The following is a 19943-nucleotide window of genomic DNA, read 5'->3' as shown; positions in this document are numbered from 1 at the left end:
TCAAATAATCAATAATTTGTTGCGTATAATTAAGCAATTATTAAAGTTATATGATATAATATAAAATGCTTAGAGTAAGAATTGTGAAAACTAATTTACATGAATTTAATTACCATGATTACAAATCATTCCTACTTAATTTTCATTAGATAAAATTCAGTCGCGTTTATTATGTTCTTTTAAGGAAGCGTTTATTACGTAAATACAAACGTTTGGATTTATTTGAGCTACTCCTCCAATAAAAAAATGCGAAAGTTTAGTAAGTCGGTTCTGCAATAAAATGTAAATGCAAACATTCAGTAAATCGGTCGAGCTTAACAAAATTTTGAGAAACTTAATATTATAAATAAAGGTCACTAAACATGTGACGTGTACGTTGTGAGATTAACCTACTTCTATTCACTTTTTATTATGGAGTTCGCAAATATTGATGAGAGTCTGATGTCGAAAAATACTAACAATGCTAAACATTAAGTAGTTGTTCAAAATTCGAGTTTAATCTGTTTATTTAATCCGATCGTTTGAGTTTGATTCACCTTCGGATTTTGAGTTTTCATGGACTCTAAATGACTCGGGTGTGCATGACAGGTTTCTGATGTGATGTCGGCAAAAGTGAGAGGTCATTCACGGTTGGAATTATTCGAGTTACTAATGCAATAAAAAAAGTAAATGCGGAGGTTCATTAAATGGGTTTAGCTTAATAAAAATTTGAGAAAGTTGACCATTATATCTGAAAGTCATCCAAAGGTGTGTCTTATATATATATATGTATGTATATGGGATTAACCTACTTGTGTAGTTTTGTTCCCTTTCTATTCTAGAATCAACAAACAATAGTAAGAGAGTTCGACAAATACTAACAATCACATTCAGGCAAAATGTTATGTAGCGCTTCAAAATCCGAATTTAACATATTCATTTAGTTGGAGCGATCGAATTGGGTCGTCTTGGAATTTTGAGTGTTAATGGATTCAATTCTCAAACATTTCCCCAATTTTTATTGATAGACTCTTATGTACACGACAGTTTTTCCATTATAAGGCGTCCCCCTATCTCAATCTGCAGAGGGAGAGGCTAAATGCCCCTTGGAAGCCCTTAGATTACACACAAATTGTGAGGAGTAGTCCGGAACCTACAACACTTTTGCTGAGGGCTTTTAACGGCAAGGAAATGCTAAATGTACAAAGAATCTTTGACAAGATTCTTGACAAAATGTCATTTGAACGGTCTCGATCATAGTCAACCTTTGAAAAGCTTTGATCAATTTTTGTCTTTTACTGAAAAATAGTCATTAAATCTTGTACATGTAGCACTCCCGTTAACGAACACCCATCTGGAGATTGACACAGACCCCACAGACACTACATCTAGAACACATTTTTTTTTGTCAGAGGCATTGCTGCATCTAGAGTAGTTGAAAAAAATGAATCAACATCTGCCATAATGTGTTGCCACGTCACCATGGTCGGTTATCTTATTTAACTTTTTTTTTTTTTTTTTTCTTTTTTGTTGAATTATCTTGTTTAACTTGTAATTTATGAGTAATTATTTAATACTACCTATCATCTAGTTTTGCCTATAAGTACAATTCTTCATTATCAAACTTCAAATTCTCCTTGTCTAAATTTCCTCCTCTATTCATCTCAAATCTCTTTCACTTCCATTACTAATTCCTCTCTCTCTCTCTATCTTCTTCTTCATTCACTTCAACTAAAATGGATCTTTTCTGCAAATCAGTTCGTGATATCAATTCTCCTTTCGATTGCCTTCTCTTCGGTCTCTCTCTCTCTCTCTAAAATAATCATCTCTTAGTTCTTAAATGAAGCTTAAACTGTAATAACTAATTTGAATTTTATATCTGTTTGTTTTCAGATCTTGATGATACTCTATATTCATCAAATACAGGAATTGCACAAGGAGTTAAGAGAAATATAGAAGGTAAAATTCATATTCAACAATAATCATAATCTATTTCTTTCAATTTTGTTCTATATAATTCTCTAATTTAGGTTTTCTGTTTCATGATTCCTTCAGGTTTTCTTGTTGAAAAAAGTGGATTTTCAATTGAAGAAGCTTCAAAACTTCGAATTGAACTTTTCAAAACATATGGAAGTACTCTTGCTGGTCTAAGAGTAAGAATTAAACCTAATTTCAATTCCTCATTAGTTAAACTTCGAATTGAAGATCTTTATCTTCTCATTGAATAATTTTTGATTTTCTTGTTTTAGGTTTTAGGTTATGATGTTGATGCAGATGATTATCACAGGTTTGAACTTCGAATTCAAGATCTCATAAATTTTGATGAAATTTAGAAAGAAATTTCATATTTTGATCGAGAAATTGTGTTTTGGATTTTGCAGTTACGTACACGGAAGATTACCTTATGATCTAATCAAACCAGATATTCAACTAAAGAAACTTCTAGAAAGTATTAATCAAAGAAAACTAGTAAGAGAAGAAACTTTTTCCCAATTTCAAATTTCGAATTTGACTTTTTTATTTATTTTGAGTTGAATTTGGTTGTTGTTTTTGTTGCAGATTTTTACAAATTCAGATCGTAATCATGCGATTAAGGTTTTAGAGAGATTAGGATTAGAAGGAATTTTTGATGAAATGATTTGTTTTGAATCAATCAATCCAAATCTTTCAAAATCAATTAGTCCTAATGAATATCCAGTTGTTTTAAAACCATCTATTGAAGCCATGAGAATTGCTATTGACATTGCACAAGTTGATCCTCGTCGTACGGTAAGCTATTTCTCATTTAAGTCTGACTCTAATCAGATTTTAGAGTATTTATTTTTGTGTGACTCGTTTAAATGACTGATTTTGATTGGTTTGAGGTCCATTAAAGTTCAACAATGTCGATTGAGGTAATTCACTTGATGTTTGACTCGTCTAAGTGATTGTTTTGGATTCGTTTTGGGTCCATTGAAGTCATACGATTTCCACTTGATGTCTTAGGTCATTTAAGTAAGACAATTTATTGGGGTCATTCACTTGATGCCTGATCATTTTCAATGGCTGGTTTGGATCGGTACAGATTCATTTAAGTTAGATAAGTCAGATTCAAACGAGCTAGAAACGAGAAAAAAACACCAAAATTTTCTTTTCCTGTGACGGTCTCTATTTGACTTTCTCTATTCTATTTCGTTTTTCAGTTGTTTCTTGATGATAACGTCCGAAATATAGCTGCTGGTAAATCAGTTGGACTTTGCACCGTCCTGGTAAGAATATGTTATACAAATAGTCGGTAGCAGTTAGCATTATCATATGTCGTTTCTGCTATATTATTTTTCAAATGACAAAAATGCCCTTATGAAGCAAATTAATTACATTCCAATATGAGGACAAAGTGAAGTATTGACAGACAAGTTTTGTTGTTATAAATTTTCTCATGATTTTGGATGTTACTATCTAGAATTCGACGTCTAGCATTTTAAATGGAAGTTAAGGGTAGTCCTGCCAACTAGGGTTTGGCCAGTCGGCCAACATTAGTCTACGGTGCAGGCCAGGCCGAGTACACATACAGGCCTAACCGACCGACAGTGAACTGAATTAGACATGTTCTTACTTCGGGAGTCAATGCTACATTATATGACATCGCTGCATTATAAGAATGTTATTTATTTATAAAAACTTTCATACATTCAAAGAATTTTATACATATCAATACCAAATATGGAATTTTATAATTTAAATGTTGGGTATATGATTAGGTGGGACAAGCAATGAAAATCAAAGAAGCTGATTATGTGGTGGATAACATCGTTAATTTGAAGCAAGCTGTCCCAGAGATTTGGATTAGTAACGAGATGGACGGTGGAGATCAAAGGATCTCACATACAAGGAGTGAAATTGGGCCATCCGTTTCAACAGCTACACCTGTTGGTGCTTAAAATAACAACTTCAAAATTGTGTATTTAATGTAGTATATATATGTAATATGTATGTATGTACATGTGATGTACACATAACCACATTAATAAAGTTGACAAATTATCTAATGTCTAATTTGTTTTAATAAAAAGGTATTTTGTGATATGGGATTGTGACTCTTAGCGATATGATCCATATTGGAAACTTCAATATTCAACAATTTTAAAATACATAACTAGAAGATGATGTAAAATTATATAAAAAAAAAAAAAAAAGAAGATGATGTAAAATGATGTTAAACCGTTAAGCGGTATCGCACTTCATCTTCTATGGATGTGGAATTTTTTTTACTAAAATACCCTCCTGTGATTACATAATTCTGAGTGTATATTGACATATTGTTGATAAGGTGGACCAATTTTCTGAATGGCAAGAGCTGTATGAGCTCATTGTATAAAAATGTGTCAATAAAAAGTGGTGTTTAAATCCTTATCAAAGATACCACACTTTGGTGCTGTTTGTTTTTTCAAAATTTTCAGATCTGAAATCTGAATTAGGATTAATTCAGATTTCAGACGTTTGTTTTTCGTATTTAAGAAAATCTGAAACATTATCTGAATCGAGTCATGGTCTGAATTGACTGAAAAATAGGTCACATTTTTCAGACTTCAAAACAAGTCTGAAAAAGAGATCCTATGGGTGAAATGTGTAAAATACCAATTATACCCTATGAATTATAAATATTTCTGGTCAAATTTTTTTAAGGAGCAACACCAGCGCCACCGCCCAAACCACCTTCCCGACCACCACTAACACCACCCAGTCCACGACTACCACCACCACCAAGTCAACGATCACCACCACCATCCAGACTCAGATCACCACCACCCAGTCAACGATCACCACCACCGTCCAGACTCAGATCACCACCACCAAAACCAACACCACTCAGATCACCACCACCAAAACCAACACCACTCAGACCACCACCACTCAGACCACCACCACCCAGACCACTATCACCACCACCAAACACCACTCAAGATCACCACCATCATCACAAGTAAAAACCCCCACCACCACAAGAACCAGATGCCACCTCCACCAAAAACTAACCCTTAGCCACCACCAAAAACCAACCTTTCGCCACAAAATACCACCACTACACGTCGCCGATGAGAGCGAGGGACCGAGAGAGAGAGCCTACCTTCTCCAATCTAGTAGAGAGATAGAAGGACGGAGAGGGACAGACGGAACCCTCGCCGGCTCTGGCGAGGGTTTCAGTTGAAAAATCTGTTCGAGAGAGAAATAGGGACTGAGAGAGATGGAGAGAGATGGACTGAGAGATGGAGAAAAAGGGATAGACCCTGGATGCACCTCCATTGCCGAGCTTCATTCCCGGACTTCATTCTGTTAGAGATGGAGGGTTGGAGAGAGAAGGGAACAACAGAATTAGATATGAGAGCAATTTAGGGTTTGGTTTTCTATTTATTTTAGATGTGAGAGGTGAAAATTAGGGTTTAGGGTGTGTTTGTCTAAATTATAAAAGAAGGGTAAAAATGTCAAAATTGTAATTCAGACCTGTTAATTCAGATTGAGAAAACAAACATCCAACTCCCAAACTTATTCAGGCAATTCAGATTCAGCAAACAAATTCAGATTCAACAAACAAATTCAGATTCAGCAAATTCAGATTTAGACATAGAAAAAAAAAACAAACAGCACCTTTGTCTCATAGATAAGAGATTATTTTAAAGTTACAGTTTTAGGTAGGGGTGTACACGAGTCGAGCTCTTAACGAGCTGTTCGAGTTCGGCTCGACTATTGCTCGTGCTCGACTCGAATATTAACAAGCACGAACTTAACACGAGCCCAAAATCATGCTCGTTTATGTAAACGAGCCGAGCTTGATCATTCTTTAATGTATCATGAGCTACTCGTGAACATCTCGTTTAACATACTCTTATAATATTGTAGTACATAATTACGTATTAGTATTGAAACATGTACATGAAATATCAACCATTAAAAAATTATCGAAATATGAATCATCAATCATTATTATTGTATGTGACAAATGATCATTGAAGTATTTTGATAATTTATAAAATTTTCGTTTGAAGTATCTTGATAAACGAGCTTAAAAGAATGCGAGCTCGAGCTCGAAGTATCTTGATAAACGAACTTAAAAGAATGCGAGCTCGATCTCGAACTCTTTCAAACTTATACGAACAGAGCTTGAACAAGTGGACAATTACTCGCACGAACTCGAACTCGAGTTCGACAGTCAAATACACGAACCGAGCTTGAACATCTTACTATTCGGCTCGGCTCGACTCGAGTACACCCCTAGTTTTAGGGGAAGGATCACATTTTCATTTTGTCATCCAACATGATTTCACAACTTGCATCAACCAATGTTTGGAATTAGTGCCACAATTGAGCCTACTATTAAGGTCGTTAACATCTAACTCAAAACCTATGGACTATAATTGAAGGTGTTCGAGTAACTATTTGCTTGTGAACAAAACTTCCTTTTGTGCCTGTCCCATTGTTCTTCAACTCGAGACCACAATAATTATCACTACATAATCCAAGACTTGATTTGAACTTTAGATCTTATACTGATAGTGAGCCTTTTGAAGTGAGTTCTTACTTAGCATCACCTAAAAACAAATCAAAATGTTCCAGATTCCAGATCATTGGATCAATATCTCACTCTTTGAGCACCCTAGATATTGGTTGTTGATCCCATTTCCAGCTTCTTTTTTCTTTAGTCGGGATGTCATTTTTTATTTCCCAAGCTATTGGCTTAAACATTTAAAAACAAACAATTCCTATTTATTAGAATAAGTATGCATAAATCAAGAAGAAAAACAATAATAAATCCAAAAATTACACAAAACAAGGACCTTTTATGATACTAGTAAACTTTATTTGGAGCCTCAACCCTCTCTCCACTTTCCCTCTCTCTCAATTCACAAATACACAAACTTCACAAACAAAATAAATACTTCATCTAATTAAGGGAGGGGCTAAAGGCCCCTCGGCGGAAATGTTGTAGGCCCCCGGATTACACGTGGGACCTCTCCCTATTTGTGTTTAATCCGGAGGCTTACAGCAATTTGGTCGGGGGCCTTTAATGGCACCCTCTAATTAAAGGACAGTCTCTAGATGGAAACACTATTAGGTATTCCCTTAGCTGTAAGCCCTCCAAGTTTGCTTAGATCTGCAGTATTTGGAATCAATAATGTGTATGGCATATTCACTGGCCCATGTCTATTCCTATAATTTCCTTGTTGATTCAAATCTATAATCCCTTCTTCAATCTCAATCAATCTCTTACCAAAGCCTTTAAATGCTTCTAATGCTTCTTTATCTGAAGTCCAATCCTCTGGATAATCTCTCTGTCCTAAGTAAACTTCGTCGGCCGAATGTCTAGACAAACTCTCAATCAGTGAAACTCCAAGTAGTGTTTGTAATTGACTAGTGATTGTTTTCAAGAATGCTAACTCCGAGTTCGTCTCAAGTTCGGTGTACTCTTTCGTTCCGGGTTCTGGCATGAATCGTCGACTCATAGTAGGCCTATTAGGAAGGTAACCAGCATAAGGGAATTGCCCAAAGTTAACTGCAGCATGAAGTGCTGAAGCTACCCATATGATAATGGAGCAACTTTGAGTTAGTTCTGATAATGTTTCCATCTTGGGCCACCATGGTTCATCTTTTAAGTCACCGTGACCTTCGATTCGAACCTCTTCCCACCAAGCTTGTAGCTCCGAGTCTTGTTGGATCAAATCGTCGGTTGGGTAGTAGAATGAACAATATTCATGGACCCATTGTTTTATAGCCGACCAAATCTCAAGCCCGTCCACAGCGAATGGGTAGTCTTCGATTAGTAGTCTTAACCCATGTTTTTGTGTTTCATCCGGAACCGCAATTCCTCTTAAACAACCAAAATATCGAAAAATTAGTGATGAAAATGAGTTTGTAACTGAGAGTTATGTCAACAAGATATGTTTGTTATGGTTACCTCTTAATAAGATCTTGTGGGAGTGCTTGTTCAGGGAAAACCCATTGTTTATAGATGGTAGCAGACATTTCCATGGCAAATTTTCCTGGAAATACAGTTCTCTCAAGAACACCATCTGCACTAATGAGAATTTGACGAGCTAAAGCGTTTATATTCATTGTATCTCGATAATGAGGTTGAAGAAGCTTGAATATCGGATGAATAACACTCAGTTGTCTATTAGTAGCAATGATGAACGGCTCGATAACTGCATGAGTGTTCAACCTACATAAAAACAGTTCATATAACCAAAGTTTTCTAATACAAATCCTAAGCCTAAATGGATCATGTAGTTATAAACCCTTACCAATGGCTGATAAGTTGATGAACACCAGAATCATTAACAGCAGCATAAGCTTTAGCAAGATGCCATATCGAACCTTCGATTTCGTGCTCTTGTTCTGGTTTGGCTGGTGTATAAACCTTATTGACTGCACCATATTTCTCACCATCTGGGTGCACCAAACTCAACTCAATAGCTAAAGGCTTTAAGGTCCCGTCTGTTTGCAATAAAACCACTGTTCTTGTAGCATAAACCTTCGAGGATGTTGTATTTATACGGTTCAAATACGGCATTATTGTATCATGATGGTCTAATATGAATAACTTGTTGGTATTCAGAGCCTGCATAATTAAAATTAACATAATCAGCTACTTGTCTCCATCAAAAGCGAAGTCTTTCAGAACTTCGGTTTAGGGTTTAGTACCTCTTCGACTGTTAGGCCATTTAGATTCTTCTCAATATGTTCTTTGGTTATTGAACTTGTATGATCTCCATATTGTTCAGGATCAAGCTTGCTAACTGGTGGAAACTCCTGCAAATAATTTAATAGAACCCAAAAATTATTTCAAGTATAGAAATCAAATGAGTTCTATACTTTGTATTAGCATTTTAGGTTTGTGTCTATACTTGGAGAAGGCGAATAGCAACGGGGTTAACTCCTGCAACCATTTCTCGGCCGAATTCTTCATCGGAGCGCCAAGCAAACTCGTTCTCTAAAAAAAATAAAAAACAATATAATCAATTATTATACTTTTCGGTGGTGTTCGTTTTATCGTCTGAATCTGACTTGTTTTAGTCAGACATAACCCAAAACAAATATGAACAATTTAGACGAGTCAGACACATGGGTCAGATAAAAAGAACAAACATCTTGAAATTTGACAGAAGTGAATCCAAGATCTTGAAATCAAATTTCATATCTGAAGCTGAAAAAAGTAAACGAAGTACCTTGAATGACATGAGGGACGGGGAATTGTAAGACGTTTTCATTTGTACGAAAAACTTCTCTTAGACTCCGGAAAGGGATAGCGTCCCGCATTGAATGCAATATCTTTCCAGGGGTAAGATGAACTCCTCCTTTATAGAGAGTTAGAATGTCTTCGAATGTGTCGAATTCGTTTGGTGTTCTATCACATATTCCTTTCATTCCAGGGAGCATGATTTGTGTTAAAGACTTAATAGAGTTTGCTACGAAATCCGACTTCTTCAAATGGTTAAATTTTTCATCCTTTGGAACATAAATGTCTAAGCTCAAAAGAAACAATCTGGTCTCATAGTATGGATCTGTTAAGACGAAAAACACATGAGTTAAAAAACCCCGAAAACATTACATAAATGAATTCAAATTATAGTAAGTACCCATTTTTCTAGATTAATCAAAGAGTAGATGAAACATAAAGCAAGAAAATGAAGATGGTTTTTGTGGAGTTTTCGACCTTTTTTTGTTGGTTTTCGACCGGTTCTTCCTCTTCGTGGATAAGGGAACTCGGTCGATTTTCCTAGAATCGGGCGAGCAAAATTTGGTCCCTTGTCTGGATCTCCTAAATCATTGTATAATGCATAATCATAGACTCTATCCCATTCTTTGAGCTCTCCTGTTCCATCTCCTCTGAGGTTCTTAAGCTCATCTTCCCTGTATTTTCGAAGAGGTTCCGGTGTTTGAAATGTAGGGTAACTCTGCAACAACATACATGAATTCAAGTCATATATGAAGTGATTCATGACAGGTAATTCAGTTATGACATTGTTAAATTCAAAAGTAAACGATGAAATATGATATCTTTACCTTGTTAGTGAAGAAAACGCGATTATAGTTGTAACGGTAAGCCGGGTAGACCCAAGAATGGCAGATAAAGTGAAGCGAACCGACAACAGGAATATCATAAAGAGTGAGAGTCTTGAGGAAGAACTCATTGTGGTGATGGTTCTTTATTAAGAATGCCCCTGGTAACCCGAAAGATTCATCCCACTCGAACGTTACTCCGAATTCGGATGAGTTAGCTTTGGGTGATGATATCTGCTTGATCCATTCCTCTAAGTATGCTTCTTTTCCCAGCTTTCCTCTCATTTCATTTTCTACATTTATTCGAAGTGCAAGATTTTATTAAAATGTCTTTCGAGACAAAAATAACAAGAATTTTGCTCTGACTATCCAATTGTACGGACGAGGGAGGCTCGACCAGGCCTCTTAAATTCATTTATGTTTTAATACAAGTTCAATGATAGAAATTCAACTGAATTTCGCAACTGTAGTTGGCCTAACCCTATATAAGAGTGTCGAAAATAGTCCCACATTGACTAATGTTATGTAGCAAATCAAGTATATATAGTTCACCATGGGATGGGCCATGGGTTGGGTGGCCTGGACCACCGAACCAACAGGGTGTTGTTGTTGGGACCAGAACGAATCGATAAGTTGGGAAGAGTGGCCCAACATGAGCCTGGTCCAGTTGCAGTTGATCTGACCCGTTAAAGTTTGGGGCGCCCTTAGAATTCCTCTAATGAAAAAACAATAGGTAGAAGCTTATATGAGGTCCTATTGATTTTTATTTTTTTTTTATTGAAGAAGGTCCCATTGACTTGGAACCAGATCTAGACAAAGTCTGAGGGTCCCATCATGTGACAAAATCAACCAATAACTTATATTTATTATTTATTTTTTGTTGAAAAATATAAATTTATTTATGATTTGGGGTTCCACCATGTGACAAAATATATTTTTTCAACGAAAAAAGTAAAAAGTAAATTCATGTTTAAGGGTTGATTTTTCTAGTATAAAGAAAAAGTTAAGGTGATCTAAACTATTAAACCACTCGAAAGGGTAAAATGGACTCAGTCATTCTGTTGTCTTCATTAGTTTATAATAGATCAAGTTTATGTTTTTGAATAAATTTTGGTCGTACAATCTTTTTTTTAAGCAAACATTCTCTCCACTCTTCTAATTTTAGCTTTTTAGATGCAATTATTTTCATCCGTGTATAACTTTTCTATTATTTGACAACCAACAAGAACATCAAAAGGTTTAGGAAAATTTTATTGCCACTAGTATAAACACCAAGCCACAAACCCTAACTACCACTTCACAATTGTATCAAAATAGTAAGACATGTGATAAAAGCTTAGAAAAGAGAATATGAGAGATTTGAAGTGATGATAAGTGAGATAAAAAGGACAAAAAGAACCACATGGGAAAAAAACAGGAAAACGTGGCATTCCACCTTGGCGAATAACATTCACACAAGCGATTTGTGGAGGTGCCACTAGGGTGGGTCCATGTATTTTATTGGTTCTGGTTGTGGATCTTTATACCAGAGTCAACAAATCAGAATTAATGTGTAAAATAATTTCGAGAACCATCTATCACGATATAATTGTTGGAGTATAAACTCTAGAAGTTCGAATTTTTGTTCCGTTTTAGTATAAGTTAACTACTAAAGTCTTAGTAGGATTTGAACAAGACAAACGATTCAAATTCATTTTTGTTTTGTTTTAAGATCGTTCTGAACTCGTTGACTATTCTGATAAGTTGATTGTAATGATTTTAACCCTTGCTAATCGAAAATTAGGGAAGTACATTGAAAACATAAACAAACGGTATTATTGGAGATAAAAAAGATTTGAAATTAAACTTAATTAGTAATTTGACATGCAACTACTAAGGATATGCTTTCTTCCTCTAACAATTAAGATCTAATCAATTCATTAATTAATCAAATCTCAAGTCTTAGGGAGGATTCTTTTTTAAATTATACAAATCCTAATTAATTAGAACTTTTTTAAACCCTACTAAACTAAATTTAAAGAAGAAGAAAGGGGTTAAAAAATGATAGTGCAAATTTTAAAGAAGAAATGAGCTCATTGAGATTAGACCAGAGTTCGAATCTTATTATCTGTTACTGTTTAATTAGAGAGAGAGAGAAATTGATATTATGAGAAGTTAGTTGAGAGAGGGAGGGAGAAACAAGAGACTGACCTGGGTCACCATGATCTGCACTGATAAGCTGTAAAGAAACACCTTTACCGAAAACCTCGAAAAGGCGATCGAGAACCGAAGCACCAAAGTCAGTATACTCCATATTATTCTTCTTCATCAACTCTACTTTCCCTTTGATCTTCATTATCTTCTTCTGATCATCACCCAATAAGTGTTCATCTTTCTCATCATTCAAACCAAAACACTTATGAAACATAGCCATGATCAATTCTAAGATCACACTGATCTTCTCTCTCTAACCCAAACTACACAAGAAGATGAAGAATCTTGCCAAAAGTTTTTGAGTCTTAAATAATGTAAGTTGGATTTTTTGGTTACCAATTATAAACTATTTTTATTTGATTTAATATTTCACCCACTTTATTAATTCATATTTGTTTTTGATTTTTTCACTGAAGTACATAACTAATTTATTTGAGAAATTATAAAGTTAGAAAAGATTTTGACAAAAAAAAAAGGTTTCCATCAGTTGGGAACTTTTTTTTGTCAAAATCTTTTATGATTCTAGCATCTCTCAATTTGTTTTTCATGTGCTATCTCCTTTTTGTATACTTTATTACTATTTGATCTAACTAATAATGGATTCGTTCTCTTAGGTGTGGTCGGACGTTTAAAGAAAGAACGGATGAAAACCCCAAAATCTAGGGTTAAATAGAAAAAAAAAATCATCTAGAAAAATTGGTGTAAAAAATAAACTCATTTTTTAACAGTTGAAAACATATATAATTATTTTGTTAACAAGATGATGCGTTTTTTCTATCATCCTTTTTTTACCCTTCTATGTCCACACCATCTATAGTATGTTGTTATAAACTGTTGACAACATATATAATTGTGTTATTATATACTGTTGACAACATATATAATTGTGTTGTTATAAACGGTTGACAACATACACTATAATGTCATAATTTGTTATAAAATGTTGATAACATATATAGTTGTCGTGACTTGTTATAAAATGGTTACGACATATACTATTATGTTATTAACAACATATATAATGTATTGACCAAAATATTAGTTTTTCGTTAATGGGTTTGTGAAATACAAAGGATACCATGAACACCATTTTAGTTTTTGTAAATGACAAATTAAAACATGCATTAGTCTAAAATCTAAATGTTAACGTCGAAAGCATAACAAAAACTGCGGAAATCATTTCTTTCTTCACAAGATAAATTGAAAAATGGTTTAGCTAGCCATAATATGTTGAAGCTTGGCACTGGGTCCCAAAATGTCAGCCACGACCATGGTCATAAAACTTTTCCTTTTCTAACATGTCAGGAAGTTTTTGTCCCACAAATCTTACTATAGTTCGTATAGTTCATTTGTCATTTTGATCTACATTAGTCACTACACGACATTGATACAACATCAAGATGTGATAAGCACCACAATGGTGTACGTTAAACCACGAATCAAAGGGGCAAAAGTGCAACAACATACTTTAAGAGCCTAAAATTTAACAAACTTATTATTTATAACTTTAATAATCCAAATTCAATCCCATCATCTACTGAGAATCGAACCTCCACGACTTTTGGAGTTTATGTCAACACTATTAACTACTTGGACAACCAAGTGTTGCCCACTTGTTTACACTTGTTACATAAGTAAACAAATAAATTTTATAAATCTCCATTGGCTACAAATAAAAGGGAAGATTCCCACTTCACCACCTACTAATGACAAACTTACCTGAGACATAGACACATGAGACTAATAGAATATTGAGTTTTGCCTTAAAAATGCTCTTAGTCAATAAATATTCTCTATCATGTCCTTACGCAAGGTAAGGTTCCACTAATGGTATCTTTCTTTTGTGTAATTCCTTTTCCGAAAATTATACATCTATCCTCAATGTAACTGATGCAGGCGCATCAAGGCCGGCCCATTAAAACAAGGGCCTCTCGGCCATACTGGCCCGTTCAGTCATATTAATTAGGATTTTTGGGAGATTCCTTAATTTTAGGTTTAAAAAGTTATCTGATTTTGGTATTTCTATTATTTAGGAAACCCAGTTTGTGTCTATCTAGGAAAGTCTAATAGTCTATAAAAAGAAGTCTGGTCTGTCCTTTTATGTTCATGTTGAAAAGAAACCCCTTGAATTAATAAAGTTTTCAGTTTTTAGAGTTATTTTCCGCTCCTTTACCTTTAATTTACTGTTCTTCGTTTATCTTTACCGTTTAATTTTAATTCCGCTACGTGCTACATTAAGTGGTATTGAGAGCCAAATTTTTTTTTTCTTCACCGTTACAATGGTTAACCCTACCGTTACTACCACCCCTTCTAAAGAGAAGACGCCTACTTTCGCATCCGAATGGGATAACATCAACAAGAAGTTATCTTCGTTTACGAAGTTGGAAGAAGCTCTCGATACTTTCAAAAAGGATACTACAAAAAAATTCGAACGTATCGATCTTCGGTTCGATCAAATTTGTAGCTCCCTCGAGAACCTAACAACTCAAGTCGAAGTGCTAACTCAAAAGGTATCGTTCTCTACCACCCAAACTCCACCGACACAAACACCACCACCACAGTCCACCGTCCAACAGTCGGCTTCACACTCGACTCCCATTACTACACCACCCACAACCACCTTCGCCATACCATCCGGTTATCCACACCACGTATCTCACGTGGAAACCCATGCACTCAATACAACCCTATCACCCCATGCAAACCCTAATGGCCACCCAATACCTATTCCCAGTACACCACCTCCACTACCTCGTTTTGCATCAACCGACTACCCCCGCCACTACTCGATTTCGACCGATCCATACCTTGATCAATCAACCTTCGTTTACACGAGCCTTCCACCGTTATACCACACACCGATACCATCCTTCCACCATCCATCCACCACCATACCACCCACCATCCTCGAACAATTGTCGAGCACCAATTTCGGCCGACATCCACCAACACCCCACCATTATGCAATCGACCAACAATCCACCAACACCCCAACCCTATCTAAGGCCCAGGCCCAACAGTAGGAACAACACCAATCATAACCTACTACAAATCACTCACGTCCACCCGAGGGACCACTCAACCATACTCACAAGCCCCACCATACTACAACCCACCTAAGACCACACGAGAGCCCACTACATCACACCTCACCTATCCATCCTTATCCACCACTTACGGATCCCACACCCATCTCTTCGATTTACCATGAGACACATACCCGTCCGTTAGATACCTTCACTTTCAACCGAACTCATGAAACCGACGCCTCCACCAGTACCCATCACCGTCAACCCGAGCCCCTTTCATGAAACCGAGAACACGAGGTCACCCTTGGTCGAATCACAACCAACAACCTCATCTGACCCGATCACCCGTAAACCCACGTCCACGGTTGGAGACCGAATACCCCATCCCAACTGAGAATGAGATCAATCAACCGAGTCCCGGTTCTTCATCAAGTGCTCCATATCGTATTCGCATGGACGTTCCTTTTTATGACGGGTCCATAAATATCGAAGAATTTTTGGATTATATCTCACGATTGGAGATTTTTTTTATGTCATGCAAGTTGAAGGGGCCGAGCAAGTACGTTGTGTTACTGGCTACTTATCTAAGACGACTTTAACTGGGTGGAAACAGGAAGCCGAACGCCGTCGTCAATTAAACCTACCACCTATTTCTTCATGGTTGTAACTCAAACCACTTATGCTAGCAAGATTCCTACCACCGGATTATGAAAATCAACTTTGTGCTGAATACTTACGATGTCGTCAAGGAAGGAAGACAATAGAAGAGTATGCATCCGAGTTCCACCGTCTAAGTACAAGACTTAATCTTCTGGATTCAGAGTCTATGAAAATAGAGAAAGTTAAAGAAGGCCTTCGGAATGATATTAAAGACTTGGTCAACTTGAGATCCTTCTCGTCCTTGTCCGAGTGTAGGGGTGGGAAAATAGCCCGTCGGCCCGAGACCGCCCACGGGCACCCGAGCCCATGATTGACCGTGGGCACCCGCTACCCGCTTCGGGTATATCCCGCCCGGCCCGCTGAAATTTAATGGCGGGCTCGGGTGAAACTCTCTACCCGGCACCCCGCCCATGCCCGAGCCCGATAGGGTATACCCGGTGGGTGCCTGTATACCCGCCATAGAAATGCTTGTAAATGTTGTCTGCCTGAGCCCACTAATGCAATAAAGTGCTATAAGCCCACCACCCACCTATGTAAAATGACATATTACAAGTCGTTGGATGGTGAAGATGATACCCGTTGGATCTAGGGTTAGAACTTAGGATGCCAAAATAGGCTTAGGTCAATCAATCACTTCATTTTGCTCTCTCATTTTCAAGAGAGTTCCAGAAAGAGAGAGGGAGATAGAGGTAGAGAAAGAAAGTCAATTGCAGTCTTGCATAGTGGCAAATCATGCCAAATGAAGGATAAGCATTGAAGAAATGATGAAGTTCAAGATGATAGTTAGATCGAGAGAGATATAGATCAAAGTTAATCCCTGTTTATTTCTCTCATCCTCTTTGATTCGATTTGTCTTCATCTCATTTTTCTTTCATTGACCTTTTAAGCTTTTATAACACAATATGCAATTAATTTGTTTCCATCTAAAGATCTTCAATAGATTTGGTCAATCCAAATCTTTATTTTGTAAATCTGTAATGAATTTGTTTCCATCTTAAGATCTTCGATAGATTTGTTTATATGTACATGCAGAGATAGATAAAGGGAAAGAGAGATCTACTGTAACCTAAATTAATGAAAATCTTTGCTTGATATTCTATCTACTTTTAGAAAACCTAATTTATGATTGAATTTTTTTTAGTAATACCCGATGCCCGATTGCCCGAAACCCGCGTGGCCCGACTCCTGTAACGGGCTTGGGCGGGCTCTGATCATAAGAAAGTTGCAAATTACCCGCCCGATCTGCCCGACTACCCTAATAGCCAGAGAGGTAATCTACCCGACCCGCCCGAGCCCGACTCATTACTACCCGCGGGCGCCCTTGCCCGCCCGATTCCCACCCCTATCCGAGTGTATCAATGTGGTCCGATCTTTCGAATCAGATTCACGTTCTATTTACCGTGGGTACAACAATCGTCATCAAGCACCTCGGTCTACACCGGAGGAGCCGGATACCGTGAAACTAGGGGACGAGGCTGTCAAACCCGACAACCCTTACAAAAGACCGCCGCCGGTTAAGTGTTTCCGTTGTTTTGAAACGGGACATTATTCTAATGCTTGCCCTTCTCGAGGTAAGACGAATCTAGTGGAAAAGAAGTTGGATTCGGAGTCCGACGATGATCAAGTGGAGCATGTCAACCTTGACCCCGACGATGGTGATAGAGTTATGCTAGTCACACGGAAGGTTCTTTTTACTCCATATGAGAAGGAAATATCACAACGAAAGAACTTATTCGTTACACGTGGTACTTTGATGGGCAAGGTTTGCACCATTGTTGTTGACAACGGTTGCGTCGAGAACCTTATTTCGTCGTGTTTGGTTGATTACTTAGGTATTACTACACGACCTAAGGCTAACCCATATCGAACCGCGTGGATCCAATCGGGTAACACTACGAGAGTTGATCGTATGTGTACAATTAAGCTTTCTATTGGTTCAACCTACTTCGATGAGGTTACTTGTGACGTTACCGACATGGACTTATGTCACATTATTTTGGGTCGCCCATGGCAGTTTGATGTGGATGCCACTTACCGTGGTCGTTTGAATGTTTATGAAATCCCGTGGAACAACAAGATCGTGACGTTACTTCCGATTGAAGATGGATCTGTTGAGTTTATGAAATCAAGGAATCGGTTCGGGACGAACCTCCAAGAGGAAGAAGGACCTGATGCAGGCGCATCTAGGCCGACCCATTAAAACAAGGGCCTCTCGGCCATACTAGCCCGTTCAGTCATATTAATTAGGGTTTTTGGGAGATTCCTTAATTTTAGGTTAGAAAGTTATCTGGTTTTGGTATTTCTATTATTTAGGAAAGCCTAGTTTGTGTCTATCTAGGAAAGTCTAATAGTCTATAAAAAGAAGTCCGGTCTGTCCTTTTATGTTCATGTTGAAAAGAAACCCTTTGAATTAATAAAGTTTTCAGTTTTTAGAGTTATTTTCCGCTCCTTTACCTCTAATATACTGTTCTTCGTTTATCTTTACCGTTTGATTTTAATTCCGCTGCGTGCTACATTTGTAACACTTCTTAGTGGTTTTCTTTCTTTTTGAGATTTAGTGGTTTTCGAAAATTTTATAATCAATACCAATTACAATAAAATTATGATAATGATCATTTAGATAATTGTTGGCAAATCAAAATTTATATATTTGATTTAACAATATTCTTTTCTTTTCAGTAAACCAATTATATCCATTATTCTTAAAGAAACTAGAGATATCTCTTTTATCAAAAACTCTTTTAACTAGATGAATATGTCTCTTGTCTATTTAAAAATCATATTTTCCGAAGTAGATTGTTTCTATGGTCAACAACAAAATTACAGGGCGACAAGAATTTGAAAGAAAACAAAGACACGGCGAGTTTGTTCATTAAACGTGTTTTACACAAACATACCACATCGAAAACAATGAAAATCATAAAATAATTTTGTAATTGGGAGTTTTCTCTAACTTAAAAAGAAATTACAATTTGTAATATTGGAAAGCTAGCTTTCAACAAAAAAAAAAATTGGAAAATTAGTCAAATTCAATAATTTTTCTTTTTTCATTAATCACGTCACCTACATTTCGGATTAAGGTCAATGGTCAATTACATGGGAACTTCACAGCCACTAGAGGTCTGAGACAAGGGTGTCCATTATCACCCTATCTCTTCATCCTCTCCTCCCAAGCACTCTCCCTTCTCATTAATCAATAGGAATTGAGTCTACAAACATGTACAAGGGTTATCAAATCAATAAAAACAGCCCAACTATCACTCATCTACTTTTTGCAGATGACCTCATACTATTTGGGACCACCACGGATCAGAACTTGAACTCCATCAAGGCCTTGATGCAACAGTACTCCAGCTTCTCGGGACAATCAGTGAACTTTAACAAGTCCTCTATCCATTTCAGCTCAGGTGTACCTCAAATCATACAACAACAGTACACAACTTCATTACAAGTACCTAAAATGAATAATCAGGCCAAATACTTGGGAGCACAAATACTAAAGCCGGGAAACAGAATTCAAAGCCATGGATGGCTAATTGATAAGTATCACAAATCCTTATCAGGGTGGAAGCAAAAACTTGTATCTCAAGCAGGAAGAACAGTGTTATTGAAATCAGTCCTAAATGCTTACTGTACTTACCCCTTCAGTACACAGTTAATGCCATCTCATATTCATCGACAATTAGAAAGATTAGAAAGAGATTTTTGGTGGGGGCATGACAGTGAGAACAAAAAGATGCATTTCATCAAATAGGAAATCATTACTAGCCCAAAACAAAATGGAGGGCTCGGAATCAGATCGTTGGCTGAAGTTAATGAGGCCCTCATTGCAAAGATGACATGGAAACTTATTACAAATAGCAATACAGTATGGTGTAAACTACTCAGAGCAAAGTATATTAAAGAAGATGACTTTTGGAATTCTCCTAAACCTAATGTTGCCTCACCTTTCTGGCAGTCAATCATGAAGACTAAAACCACTATGCAAAATAATGTACTTTGGATTGTGGGAGATGGAACATGTATCAAAATTCTTACTGATCCCTG

General features: G+C 36.7%; 2 protein-coding genes across 2 annotated transcripts; one reads left to right on the top strand and one right to left on the bottom strand.

Annotated features, from left to right (window-relative positions):
- The first annotated feature begins 1508 nt into the window (after nt 1-1508).
- LOC147536020 (Haloacid dehalogenase-like hydrolase (HAD) superfamily protein) lies at nt 1509-4007 on the top strand. Its single transcript, XM_086643845.1, has 8 exons — nt 1509-1776; nt 1873-1938; nt 2035-2132; nt 2229-2266; nt 2361-2448; nt 2539-2748; nt 3162-3227; nt 3720-4007. Exons 1-8 carry the CDS (start codon nt 1716-1718, stop codon nt 3897-3899), a joined length of 807 nt encoding a protein of 268 aa, XP_086499971.1. The 5' UTR covers nt 1509-1715; the 3' UTR covers nt 3900-4007.
- Nucleotides 4008-6719: 2712 nt separating this feature from the next.
- On the bottom strand, nt 6720-12848 carry LOC147536019 (putative linoleate 9S-lipoxygenase 5). Its single transcript, XM_086639697.1, has 9 exons — nt 12205-12848; nt 10018-10307; nt 9668-9908; nt 9180-9515; nt 8859-8944; nt 8656-8763; nt 8256-8572; nt 7910-8173; nt 6720-7821 (listed from the first exon to the last, which is right to left on the bottom strand). Exons 1-9 carry the CDS (start codon nt 12425-12427, stop codon nt 7050-7052), a joined length of 2637 nt encoding a protein of 878 aa, XP_086495823.1. The 5' UTR covers nt 12428-12848; the 3' UTR covers nt 6720-7049.
- Between the last annotated feature and the right edge of the window lie 7095 nt (nt 12849-19943).

The sequence above is a fragment of the Eschscholzia californica genome, unplaced genomic scaffold (assembly GCF_041429995.1).
Source record: "Eschscholzia californica isolate CP2 unplaced genomic scaffold, dmEscCali1.0.p SCAF_5, whole genome shotgun sequence".
In the NCBI taxonomy this organism is placed as follows: domain Eukaryota; kingdom Viridiplantae; phylum Streptophyta; class Magnoliopsida; order Ranunculales; family Papaveraceae; genus Eschscholzia; species Eschscholzia californica.
Note: the sequence above shows the minus strand (reverse complement) of the source record. Positions and strands in the feature narration are given on the sequence as shown.

Coding starts and splice junctions, on each gene's coding strand:
- LOC147536020 (XM_086643845.1), top strand. CDS start 1,716: ATGGATCTTTTCTGCAAATCAGTTCGTGATATCAATTCTCCTTTCGAT. Junction 1,939..2,034: donor AGTTAAGAGAAATATAGAAG/GTAAAATTCATA, acceptor TGATTCCTTCAG/GTTTTCTTGTTGAAAAAAGT. Junction 3,228..3,719: donor TTGGACTTTGCACCGTCCTG/GTAAGAATATGT, acceptor GTATATGATTAG/GTGGGACAAGCAATGAAAAT.
- LOC147536019 (XM_086639697.1), bottom strand. CDS start 12,427: ATGGCTATGTTTCATAAGTGTTTTGGTTTGAATGATGAGAAAGATGAA. Junction 9,516..9,667: donor TCGAAAACCAACAAAAAAAG/GTCGAAAACTCC, acceptor TCGTCTTAACAG/ATCCATACTATGAGACCAGA. Junction 8,764..8,858: donor TTGCTATTCGCCTTCTCCAA/GTATAGACACAA, acceptor AATTATTTGCAG/GAGTTTCCACCAGTTAGCAA.